Source organism: Clinocottus analis, unplaced genomic scaffold (genome assembly GCF_023055335.1).
Source record: "Clinocottus analis isolate CAN_PGR_092001 unplaced genomic scaffold, fCliAna1.0.p SCAF_8, whole genome shotgun sequence".
Classification (NCBI taxonomy): Eukaryota; Metazoa; Chordata; class Actinopteri; order Perciformes; family Cottidae; genus Clinocottus; species Clinocottus analis.
This window is the reverse complement of record NW_027176240.1, coordinates 15,592,204-15,603,798: the sequence shown is the minus strand read 5'-3', so window position 1 is coordinate 15,603,798 and position 11,595 is coordinate 15,592,204. Positions and strand designations below refer to the sequence as shown.

The 11,595-nt window shown below is 44.6% G+C and overlaps 1 protein-coding gene across 2 annotated transcripts; it reads right to left on the bottom strand.

The window, feature by feature from the left end:
* Positions 1–4,507: 4,507 nt before the first annotated feature.
* LOC137779424 (cancer-related nucleoside-triphosphatase homolog) lies at positions 4,508–10,876 on the bottom strand. 2 transcript variants are annotated; one of them, XM_068567135.1, is made up of 5 exons: positions 10,143–10,876; positions 6,723–6,885; positions 6,512–6,614; positions 5,765–5,974; positions 4,508–5,240 (listed from the first exon to the last, which is right to left on the bottom strand). In XM_068567135.1, exons 1-5 carry the CDS (start codon positions 10,801–10,803, stop codon positions 5,157–5,159), a joined length of 1,221 nt encoding a protein of 406 aa, XP_068423236.1. In that variant the 5' UTR covers positions 10,804–10,876; the 3' UTR covers positions 4,508–5,156. The 2 variants fall into 2 exon arrangements, with proteins under 2 accessions (XP_068423236.1, XP_068423237.1); XM_068567136.1 differs by lacking the exon at positions 10,143–10,876 and adding an exon at positions 7,428–7,521.
* Between the last annotated feature and the right edge of the window lie 719 nt (positions 10,877–11,595).

Below are 11,595 nucleotides of genomic sequence, written 5' to 3'. Positions count from 1 at the left end.
AAAACTGTGATTCGCCACGGCTGTGATTATTCAATGATATTTATTTTGAATCGAGTCCCGGAGTTATTCAAGCTTTGTTCTCATCTGTGAAGGCTTTGAAGAAAGGAGATCAGATGAAGAGAGAGATTAAAGGCCGGGCCAGGCGAAGAACATCTTAACATCATTAGCCTCCTCTTTGCATATTAAAAAGACATGATTCAAACGAATCCATAATCAACCGCATTTATGCTGATGAACCAAACATCTTCTGCAGACATCATGGCTGCACGATGAGTCACATGCATGAAGAGTTTGCGGGATACTACTGCTTAGCATTACAAAATAGTCTGCGATTTCCCTCGAGATGTCTGAGGAACAGATTCGATACAGCAGAGGGGGAAATGGCTCACTTGGTAGAAATTAAAAATATTTTTTTAGATGATTTGGCTGAAGAAAATAAGAAATTCAATGTCTTAAATTGTAAGTTTACTTGTGTGAGGGGATTTGGGAGTTGCGCTTGAGGTAAAAGCACTTGAAGTAGTTGAAAAGTATTTTGAAGAGTGAGAGCCAAAAGCAGTCAAACTCAGTGGAGTGTAATCGCTTCAGCACTTAAAAATGGTAATGTCAAGTTTCCGTTCAGCAGATGTATTTCCCATTCACTGAACACAGTCAAAGTCAAACTGTCAGTCGAGGTGAAACATAAAAAGCAGCTGAGGTGTCACTTTAAGGGTGACGCTTTTAAAACGTTTGTTTGAACTTTAAAAGGGCGATCGCAGATACGTTTCCGCTGAAGCGTCAGTTTGGAAGCATGTTGGACAATGTTGATCTCAGTTTTGGCACAACCGCTGCGGCACCTCTGGGATCATACGGCACTGCCAGAAGTCACAGCGGAGTCCTGACACGCTGCACACACACCAGCTACAGGAGCGTGTGGAGCGGAAACCGCTCGACCAAGCTCTGTGTCTGCGGTGCAGGTTTGTCAAAAGCACCCTGCAAAGGCATTCATCATGGCAGGTCAGCAATCTGTGAGCCATTATCACGACTCGATATGGAGCCCAACGCTGCATGACGTACACTCTCGCAGAACTGCGAAATGCAGCCGCAGTTTGTCCACTCGACACACAAACATCCCCGCGTAAGTCATGTCTACCACATTGATCTGTGTTTGCGATTTAATAATGGACATTCAGGATATGATTAGCAAATTCACACAGTTGCTGAACGCACGTATGGCACCTATTTCCTTGATATGCAAAACAGACTACGAACATTTGGATTCCACAAGAGGAGAGAAGTGTGTGTTGTTCCTCTTCGTCATGTTTGGAATGACAGCCACATCCTTTGCAGCCCCCCCGAGGGACGCGGCTCCGGCCGATAGATTGATCCCCATGCCCCAGTTTGTGTGGGTGTCCGGCTTCGTGCCCTCTGACCTCCATATCACCCGTTGACAGCTCCCGACTGCTCGCCCCGTGGCTGCGGGGGTTTGAACCCTCCCCCTGCAGAGGCAAGCGATGCACTCACTCCACCACACCTTAGAGGCTCCCTTTTCCTGATGTGTGGGATCATGTGGCTGGGCAATGGATACAAGCGCCGCTAAATACAAGGCCCGCGCACTTCCTTTCAACACTTGGGTTGTTGCGCTTCCCCAGTCCAACCCACTAACAACCGCCCACGTGATATAATTTCCCAAAAGGTGAGGCAAAGTCCAGGTTTTTGTTCTGCAGGTAAGTGAGGAGTGACTCACAGGGGTTAGCACAGTCATCCAAAGAGACCTGGAGATCACAAGGAGCCATCAAGCTAGTGTAACAGGAGAGGGATGCCCTCGGGCCTCGACCCCTCCCATGCTCCTGATGAAAAACGGTCTTCTCGAAGAGTATGCATGACTCTTGACACATGGCAAATTTTAACAGGCAATATGTTAATGATTGCTTTTAGTATCACAGCAGACCCATTCAATCAAAATAGACTGGTGTCAGTGTTTTGGGAAAAAAATAAATGCTACTCTTTCTTTTTTTTTGAAAGGCAAAGGAAGAAGTTTGTTGAAATCCCCAAAATACTTTTTCCTTTTCTTATTTTCATCCTCGTGTCTTGGCTTTGGGCTTTGATCTCAGAAGGTAGACTTGCAGAGAGGGGTGTGCTCGTAGCCCAGATGCGGGCTTTGAAACCCAACACTGTCTGCCTCCAGCGGCCCCGGTGAGCACATGAAAGTGATGTAATGGGAAGAGCGGTGCCGGAGCAGCGGCGGTGGGCAGCAGTGTGGAATAGCGGTTAAGAAGTCAAATCAAATAGCTTAATTTCCACAGCCTTCGGATCCCATTCGAAACCAACTGCCCATGTGCCAAAACCAGTGGACCTTGGTTATGCCCATTAGCACAATGAGGAGAATGAAAGCTCAATTATAGCTTTCTGGGAATACATTTGAAAACGCCTGCAGGCTTTGAATAGACCTGTGCCACAAACTGTGAGAACTCGCACGCCCAGCACCTGCTGAGAAATTACCTTGATTTAGGAGGTATTGCTAAATTTCCCTTCGGGAATCATTAAAGTAATTATCTAACAATCTATCTATCTATTTATCAAATGTGCAAGCTTTTTCACGGAGAAATCAGGCATCAAAGGCGCTAAGACGCTTCGGCGCCACACGATCTTCCAATAAATCACCCGATCATCTTGGGAAATAATATGTGAATTTGAAGTCCGGCTTCGGGAAAGCCGGGGCAGATTTTTGTGCAACTCCCACATGGCCTTTGAACAATATGTCAGATTTTCATCCGCTGTGTTTGGCATTTTGGCCGAGGGCTCCTCCGACAATACATCATAATATGCTCAGCTGTCATTTGCCTCCTGGGCTGGTCCCGAAAAGTGCAATAACTGGAGAGAAATGTCCTCATCTAAGCCTCAGCTCCACTCCGTCCAGTCCCCCCCCCCGCCCACCCCCTCCACTTCCTCCCCCTTCCTCCCACCAGCAAGCTCCCTTTTGTCCTGGTTTGTTGGTAAGCTCTCCACATTTCTGTGTCCTCCATGTGTGGAGGGATAAAGGGTGTCATCTGTCCCACAGATATGGTGCAAATGCGTCTCCGTGATACGGATTTTAATTCACTTCATATTCAATTCAAGCTATTCCATATGGCTCACGCGGCATCAATACGTAGTCCCCTGACAGTGGATTTGATTGTTCCAGTTGCACAATAGCTACGCATGAACAAACCTATGGCGGCATTCAATGTTAAATATACAAGCATACAAACACTAAAGCATAGCACTGAAAATACAGATGTTTTTGGAGCACTGAAAGAATTTCTCTTCTGAAGTGTCTTCAAATCCTCTTTATATATCTGAACTTTTTTGCTGCTGTATCAGATGCGGGTGTTGCGATGATATGGATTACATTTCATACACATGAACACACTGTAAACCTGCGCTTCTTGACATTGTTTTGTCAGTCATACCCCCACTCAGCCCTGTCAGATGAACTTAAGCACCCATTCATCGATGAGATTTCAACTATTTACCCATTTATTTCAGCTATTTCAACTGCGGACTCAAGGTGGGGATATTTATTCAAACAAATGAACATTCAACTTAAAGAAATCAAGTGGTTTTTTTTTTAATTGGTTGAGCTACTCCTGAACTCTCTCCATGGAAACAGAAACATACCATTATGGTTGCTGGTCACATCATAACACACCACACACAGCTTCACTTCGTCCAATTGGCAGAGACTTTGTCACTGTTACATAAACCCGGCTACCGGCAACAATGAGACGCCGCATTCCCGCGCTGGTCCCAAAAAAAAAAAACAGGCGACCATTTGCAATGTCGACTTTGAAAGCCAATTCTGCGACTGTCAGCGGCAGCCGATCCAGAGGTAGGTCAGCGGTGGCCGCAGAACAGATGCTGGCACAGCAGCATGTCTGACGCAGATCACAGCTGGCAGCTCTCTCTTCAGACAGCCTGACAGGTTACATCAGTAACACAAGCTGTATTAAAAAAAAAAAGCCTTCCATTCATTTTCACTTTCAAATGACCTAAAGATGCTGTAGTGTCAAAACAAATATCTTTCGTCAGAGAGGGTTTTCTAGTGAAAACCTTGAAACAACTGCCAGACCTTGAAAGCACTTGAGCTACTTAAGTCTCTAAAACTCTACCTATCCCTATTTAACCGACATGTATTAACAATATAGCCATCTTTTCAGGCAAAAGGTTATTAATGTGCTGCAGCCGACAGCCACGGAGAGCTGCATTCTCTTCCAACTATACAGCATGTCTGGTTGTATAGCTGTAACAACCGTTCAGAGGCCTCTTTTGAGCGTTGCTACTAAAATAAATCCTCAATAAATGCACTTTGACATCTCAGAAATCCTGTACTCACTGATACGATCTATCCCTTAATGTAATCTGACTGGACATGCACATAAATGCCATTAACTCCCAGTATGGAGCATAAAAGCCCTGAATAATAGTGAAGCTTATTTATTTGTATGAAAACATTGGATTCCATATTCTGATAAAATACATAAACACCAGAGAAAGACAACATCTGTTTATTTTTTTTCTTTTCTTTCATGCAAGTGGATGAATAAACAATGATAGGATTGGACATAGTTGCACCGTTAAATATTGATTGATTTTCAATAAGCACAACCTCAGGATGACTAGACACACAAGGGGGGGGCTCACATAGCAAGGAACTAAATGAATAAACAGGGGCACTGCCGTGTTTGCACATTTACAAAAATAAAGTAGAAGCTCTCATGAAGAAATTAATATTATACACCAAGAGAAATGGAGAAATGCCCGCCGGAGTCGCCATAACACCATCCACTGAATCAAAAACAAAACAGAGCTGTTATAGCCGTCTTTACTCTGAGAGCACGAGCTATTTACACACTAACTGAACAACCTGACCCTGTTGTGTTCCATCTCACAATCAATTATTCAGCATGCAATCCATTTTAAAGGCTGCATGAGAATGAAAATTGTGGACATAAATACATGCATGTGACACACTAACTCTTCCAGCAGCGCTGCATGCCCCTCAAGTTAGGTCAAAAGCCAGTGAGGAAGCATGTGTGGATCCACTCAACAGCGTTGCTGTGTGCACTGTAGATGCACTGACACACATAAAACTCGTTGTCAGCAGAAAGAAAATGCAGTAATGTCTTTCACTTTTCAGCTCAATACTCTGTGCTGTGTTTGAGACAATTCTCTAGTTCTGCTAGAATGTCTTGTAAGATGGCATTTCTGTTTTCCTTAGACACCTAGGTGAGGAAAAGAAATAAGCAAAGATTATTAAATGGCAGTAAGTAGATAGCATGCAGATCATTTAAAATGATGAAGCCATGTCTCGTCCTGGAGAACCTAAGATTCAAACAATTACAGTGTCCGCTTTGAGATTATCCACCACATGTTATAAACACTTAATTTCTGACCTTAAAGTGAAATTACAAATCATATGTTTGCCAAAAACGTTAACACTGCCACCTTGTTTGATAGAATAACCCCTCCGGCAGAGTGAGTGTTTTGCATGACAATATCCATAACTGAGTCTTCCGTGATAAATTATTTTGACATCTGAGACCACCCTTTGTTGTTGAATCAGTCACGCATGATTTAGAGTTAATCCTGCTGTAGGAGAGGGATAATGCAGGGCAGACTGACTGCCCTCCTAAGACCAAGAGGAATACAGTGTAAACAGTGTCCTGTAGCTACTGTGGGACTGAAAAGCCCCTGAATTGACCTAAATATCTTCCTTTTTGTTGCTGTTGTTGTTGTTTGTACTTACAGTAAAGACCTTGACATCTCTCCTGCTTCGCACCTCTTCCACAAGAGCCAGCGGTTTACCCTTGGAGATGGGGATGGTGCCCAGGATGGAGCAGGAAGAGCTGTCCAAAGTCTGTCTCACTGCCCTGACGAACGACTGGCTGAAGAGCTCCATTTTGCCAATCTCGTCAATGACGAACACCTTCCTGCCGCCCCGCTCTGCTATCCCTACCTGCGGACGCAGTACGAGCGTGCACAAGTGCGATGTTAAGTATTATGTTATAAATGAAAAGAAACCAGTTTGGTGGAGACATTTAGTGATTTCATGTGGCGAATCTAACATGCGGAATAAGGCTCATCGTGTTGATGTCTCATGTATGTGTGACTGATAGTATGCCTGGGACGGCGGTTGAATGTTGCACGCAACAGGTGATCAGCAGTGATTACAGAGACGCTTCAAGTGAGATGAAAGTGGAACGTGTGCCGCCAAGGCACAGACACCTTCCTTCACAGCACATGTGTAGGCGTCACTCCGGGCTCACTTTTCATGCCGGATTAATCGCGGCCAGTGACAGCCAGACGGCACCACGGACACTAAAAATGTCACTCTGGAATTTATGCATTTGCAAGCTTCCAATTATTCCATCAATTCTGAGGAAATCAAAGGTTTGATGGGTTGTTGTGTGTGAAGGGGCAGGGGGGAAGAGAGTGTTAGGCCCACTGTGATCTATTGATGGGGGTTTAAAAAGTGTGTGTGCTTCTGTCTCACGTTTCTGAAGAGGGGGAGAGCCAAGTTTTCAAATGAAGGCAAGTCAACCACATACTGCCCAACTGTGTGCTCCCGTCTGCCATGAGATGAACCGGCAACGTCTCTGTGAAGTGAAAAAAAATAAGGTGAAAGTAACTCAAAAACTGCACAGTAATAAAAAAAAAAAAAAGAAGAGAATGGTCAGTTTTTGAGAGGATGACAATCCTGCTACCTGATTCTGGACAGGTGGCCTCTCTCTCCTGTCACTGTGACTACATCAAAGCCGACTCTCCGGCCTCCCTCCCTGACCTCCTCTGTGTAAAACCCTTCAGCTGCCGCCCCAGATGACACCAAAGCCTCACAGGCTTTCTGGACCAGAGTGGTTTTCCCCACACCTGTGTGCCAAACAAGAGACATTGTATCATAACCACTATATATATATATATATATATATATATATATATATATATATATATATATATATATATATATATATATATATATATATATATATCACAAGTTAGAATCATGGTACTGTGAAATGTTAGTATGCATTTAATCCACACTATAGTCATCCTGAACCAATGCTCCCAGTCTAGATAGATAGGTATGTAGGTGAGTAGGCAAACCAATGTCTTTGAATATGAGTTATTGAGTCACACTGACTCAAAAGCCTAATTAAAAAAGGTAATTGTACATTATGCATGTCTTTTTGAATCATGTATGCTAAAGGAATAGCATAAATACCTAGTTAGCAGTATAGTGCGATATTATCCTTACAGAAATAGCTAAAACAAGCTAACTTTCAGGAGGATCAACTTAAACGTGTACTGGCTGGAACAGTGGTTGAAGACAGCTGACTGACTGGTCTGTATTTACAGCGACTGTAACTACTGTGACTGCAACAGCCCCAGACACGCAGGGCGGGACGTGTTACCTGGAGGACCCGTCAGAAAAACGTGTTTGAACATTTCACTTGACGCCGGTCGACGCGCCGCTGCAGCTCTTCCGTACACATCGAGTTGACGCATGCGCGCTGCAGACACGGCGCCTCGGGACCTGATTTCGTTTTTTTTTCAACGAGCAAATTTAACATCAGTTCAAAGTGTTGTAACCTTCAAATGTGTCGGTAAAATGAGTCGACTCAAAAAAAAAAAGAAATGAAAAGGCAATTAGTTTATTTGTAGGAATCAATAACCTACTTTCTAGCAATGCCACTGTGTACAAATACTCCAAATGTAAAAGCAACAGACTCATTGTGCAGTCTTGACCTCATCAATGTCATATCTATCATTTTGGTTTACTATTATTATTAATTATTGCATAATGCAGTTCAAAATGAACTTTGTTACATGTGTGTGTACACATTGTATAACAATGCTGTTCAATGCTTATTATACATCATTACAATCTTAGTACAGTACAAAAAATACACACAATTATTCAAATGCATGGGGAGTTTATTATAAAAGTAGCATCAAATGTAAATACTAAAAGTACAAAAACATTTGAAAACTAAATCACCAGCAGTGCAAATGGAGGTTCAGCTGTTCTGTTTTTTTTTATCGACTAATACCACGTGAGAAATGTGAAGTTGCAGGTGGTATTTAAAGAAGCTGCCTGAAAATCAGGAGCTTAACTCTGAGCTCTGGGTATAAACTGAGTGAATAAGAAGTAAAATGATCACACTATTTATACGAAAAGCTTGTCTTTATTCAAAAAAACATACACAAACATATTTCCTGGCTTTGTACACTACAATACTACTCATCTGTTTTACTCAGATAACCTTGGTTTTACCATAATGTGAAATTCTAGATTGTATTACTTTACATCGTGTAACCAGGGAGTTTGTTGGCCACTAGCTCAGATATATGCTGATACTCCTTTTTGAAATCCAGAGATCCAAGCTCGTCCACCAGTTCCTCGGCATCAAGCGGTTCAATGGAGGATACAGATTCTGCAGAAAGTCCCCGGGCCGGACCTCTATTCTTGGTTTGACCTCTTGAGGATTTGAGACCGTCGATCACGGAGCCCTCTTCCACCCTACCACTATCTGTCATGGTCGTTTTTCTGGAGTGTATGTTCCACAAGGAGCCCGACCCATCTCCGTCTCCGTCCTCGGAGGAGAAGCTGAGGGCCGAGGCGTGGGTTCGAGGGCGGATGACTCGCGTGGCCCTCATAGCACGCTGCGGGGAGCCGGAGCCTTGGACGGGCATGGGGAGGACTGCTATCCTCCGGAGACGGTCAGAGTCGGAGTTGCAGAAGTCCAGGCGGACAGGAGAGCAGACGGTCTTGGCCCTGGAGAACTCTGGGCTGCTCAAAGGGTCGGGGGAGAAGGCATCACTGGGATCCAGGCTGTTGAAATCATCAGCATAGTCCGCGTCCTCGTTTCCTTCCCCGCTGGAGTCTGAAAATGAAGATTTGTGGCTGCTGCGTCTGCTGCTTCCCAGAGACTCAATTTTCTCTCCGTGCCCGTCAGCTTCCGCCTCTGACCCGACTTGATTTGATTCACTGTGGTGCTCCTTCTTGTCTTTGCTTCGGGCAACATCATCACCCTCCGTACTGGGGATGCCAATACATTTCAAGCCTCTTTCAGAAAGGGAAGGCGTTTGTGAAACTATCGGAGATTCTCTCTCTTGTTCTCTGTGAACTTTCCCAAGCAGAGTGTTCTGTTTTAGTGTGATAGTTCCTCGTAGAGCAGAGTCCACTGTGACGCTTTGCATCATTGTATCTACATTTTCATTGAGGCCGGAGCTCTGATTTTGATCTCTGCTCTCTGATTTTGCTTTGCCGGGCTTCACAATCTTATTACTTGACTTCATCTTCCCGTTGGGCAGACTTGACTGCGCTTCATTCTGCATCAAGTCTGTGCATTCACGACGTTTTACTTTCACAGGAGTGTTTCGTTTTAGTCTCAGATCGAATGTTTTAGTCGAGCCGTATACGAGCCTCTTCCTAGGAGACTTGGTCGAGCTTTTAGTCTCGATCAAAGCCTCTTGTTTGTGTTTCGCTGTTACAGATGCTGGCCGAACTACTGGTGTGGAACGGTATCTGGGGGAGTGTACATGTTTAAAGTGGGGACAAGTGCTCTGCTCGGTTTTCTGCGACAATTTGGCCTGCTCTTTTTGTGGGGCGCTCACATGCCCGGCTGAAGGCTCCGTGGAAGCAGACCTATAAATCCAAGAGAGGTTGGGATGAATAGATGCGGGCACGTGTTGGTTTTGGCCATTCAACTGTGACAGCTCAACAAGAAGAGCGTTTAGGAGAGGCAACTGTTGTAAGGCCTCCCCGGGGACATTTGGAGTCCCCTCACTTGTTTCTGTGTTTTCTGGGGGATTTTCACATTCAACTCTCCTGTCCATCGCTGGAGAACTTGTACTTTCTTCTGAACATGTGTCTTCAAATGGAAAAGCATCCTGGTCTAGAGTCGCGAATATGCAATCCCCTCCTTCATTTCTGTTGTTTTCCTCCGCAGAATTGATGTAAAAGAGGTGAGGTGGACGAAATACACTTAAGTCTTCGTCAAAGTTGCTTTCTGTGTCTCTGAGTGTTCGAGACATCTGGCCACTGTCCCGCTTGTCCTCATTTATTAAGGTTTTCTCATTTGATGGTTCATTGTTTTGGATGTCTTTGCAAGCGTCAGACTCACCTGGTGTGGTTGGGCAGGCATTCACACGGTCATGGGGCAGGGACGCTGGGATGTTTTTCACTGCGATACTTTGATGCACATGTTCTCCTTCATGTACACTTGGGCTTTTAAGGCCCGTATTTGTGATACACGGTTGTAAACTAGCTCCCAGACTTAACAGTTTGTAACTCAGGGAAATTGATCCAATCGTCTTCCCTGTGAGATCACAAACACCAACAACCCCCCTTTCGCCATGAGACGAGGGACGAGAAACACCATGTTCCTTCACATCCTGGCTGATTCTGTCCATCGCTCTCGCCAGTGAGATGAGCGAGGTACCAACTAGTTTGGGGATCTCCTCTTTCACGTCCAACACCATGACATAGAGAGGGGTGCTGGATAAATTGGCATGTAGTGAGTTCAGGTTCATTTTGAAGAAACAAGACTTCCCCCTGTTAAAGGCGTGTTTTCCCCGTTGATCATTTCCGTCATGACCCCGCTGTGCGATGACACCGCCGCTCCGCTGATGCCGATGAACGAGCAGCGTCGGAAAATCCAGCAGTCGCACTCCGAGAGCTAGCTCGTCGGACACTTTGCTTTCTTTCTCCACTCGGATGTATTCCACCAAAAGCTCAAATGAAAACAGAGTCTCGAGAATATCGCTATCTAGTGGTTCTGACATCCTGATATCCGCGTGACAATAAAACACAACAACGGGCTAGCTAAACAGCCAGCTAGCTAATCCGTATACGAGTTTTCAGCTTCTATCGGCTCCATGGAAACAATCAGCTGTCGCGAACATTTTGCGTCACAAAATGGCGGGGGTACCTGGGGAATGTAGTTTTAGTTGAATTGTAGCGGTCCATCGCGTATAGCTCTGCTTATTGGTTCTTTTATTTCCCCATTACAAGTGTGCTTGGTTTTATTTTGGGATATTTTCTGAGGCCTTGCTGGTTTAGAAATTGAGGAAGTATATTACCAAAATAAAAAGAAGGGGAAAATATATATAAAAATAATTAAATGTTCTCGAAAAAATATAACTATCATCTTACAGGTAACTCGAAAACACGAGTATAACACGAGATACGCATAGGTTGAAGGAATATAAAAATACAACTGTGGTCATATAGTTTGAGTGAGCGTGTGTTCCGCATTTCACCAGAAGGGGTCGCTGTCGGGCTTACTTGGGACTACAAAAGTATAATGGCGAACAGCAGCAGAGCCACCGGACTGAGTTCACATGACAGGCTCATTACTCGTCTTAAGCCTGCAGAGGATACATTAGTCTATTAGTGTCTCTCAAACATAGGCCAAACAAATATATGATAATAGCTCTGTGTGTGGACAAGAGTGAGCCGCCGAGAGTTTCTCCAGGCGCCGGGTGGGCGGAGTCTGTCCTCCTTCCTGCGTGTTGTCATCACGGAGAGGTGCAGTGTGGATTTCTCCACGGCCAGAGTCGCTTCAGTCTGGAGGC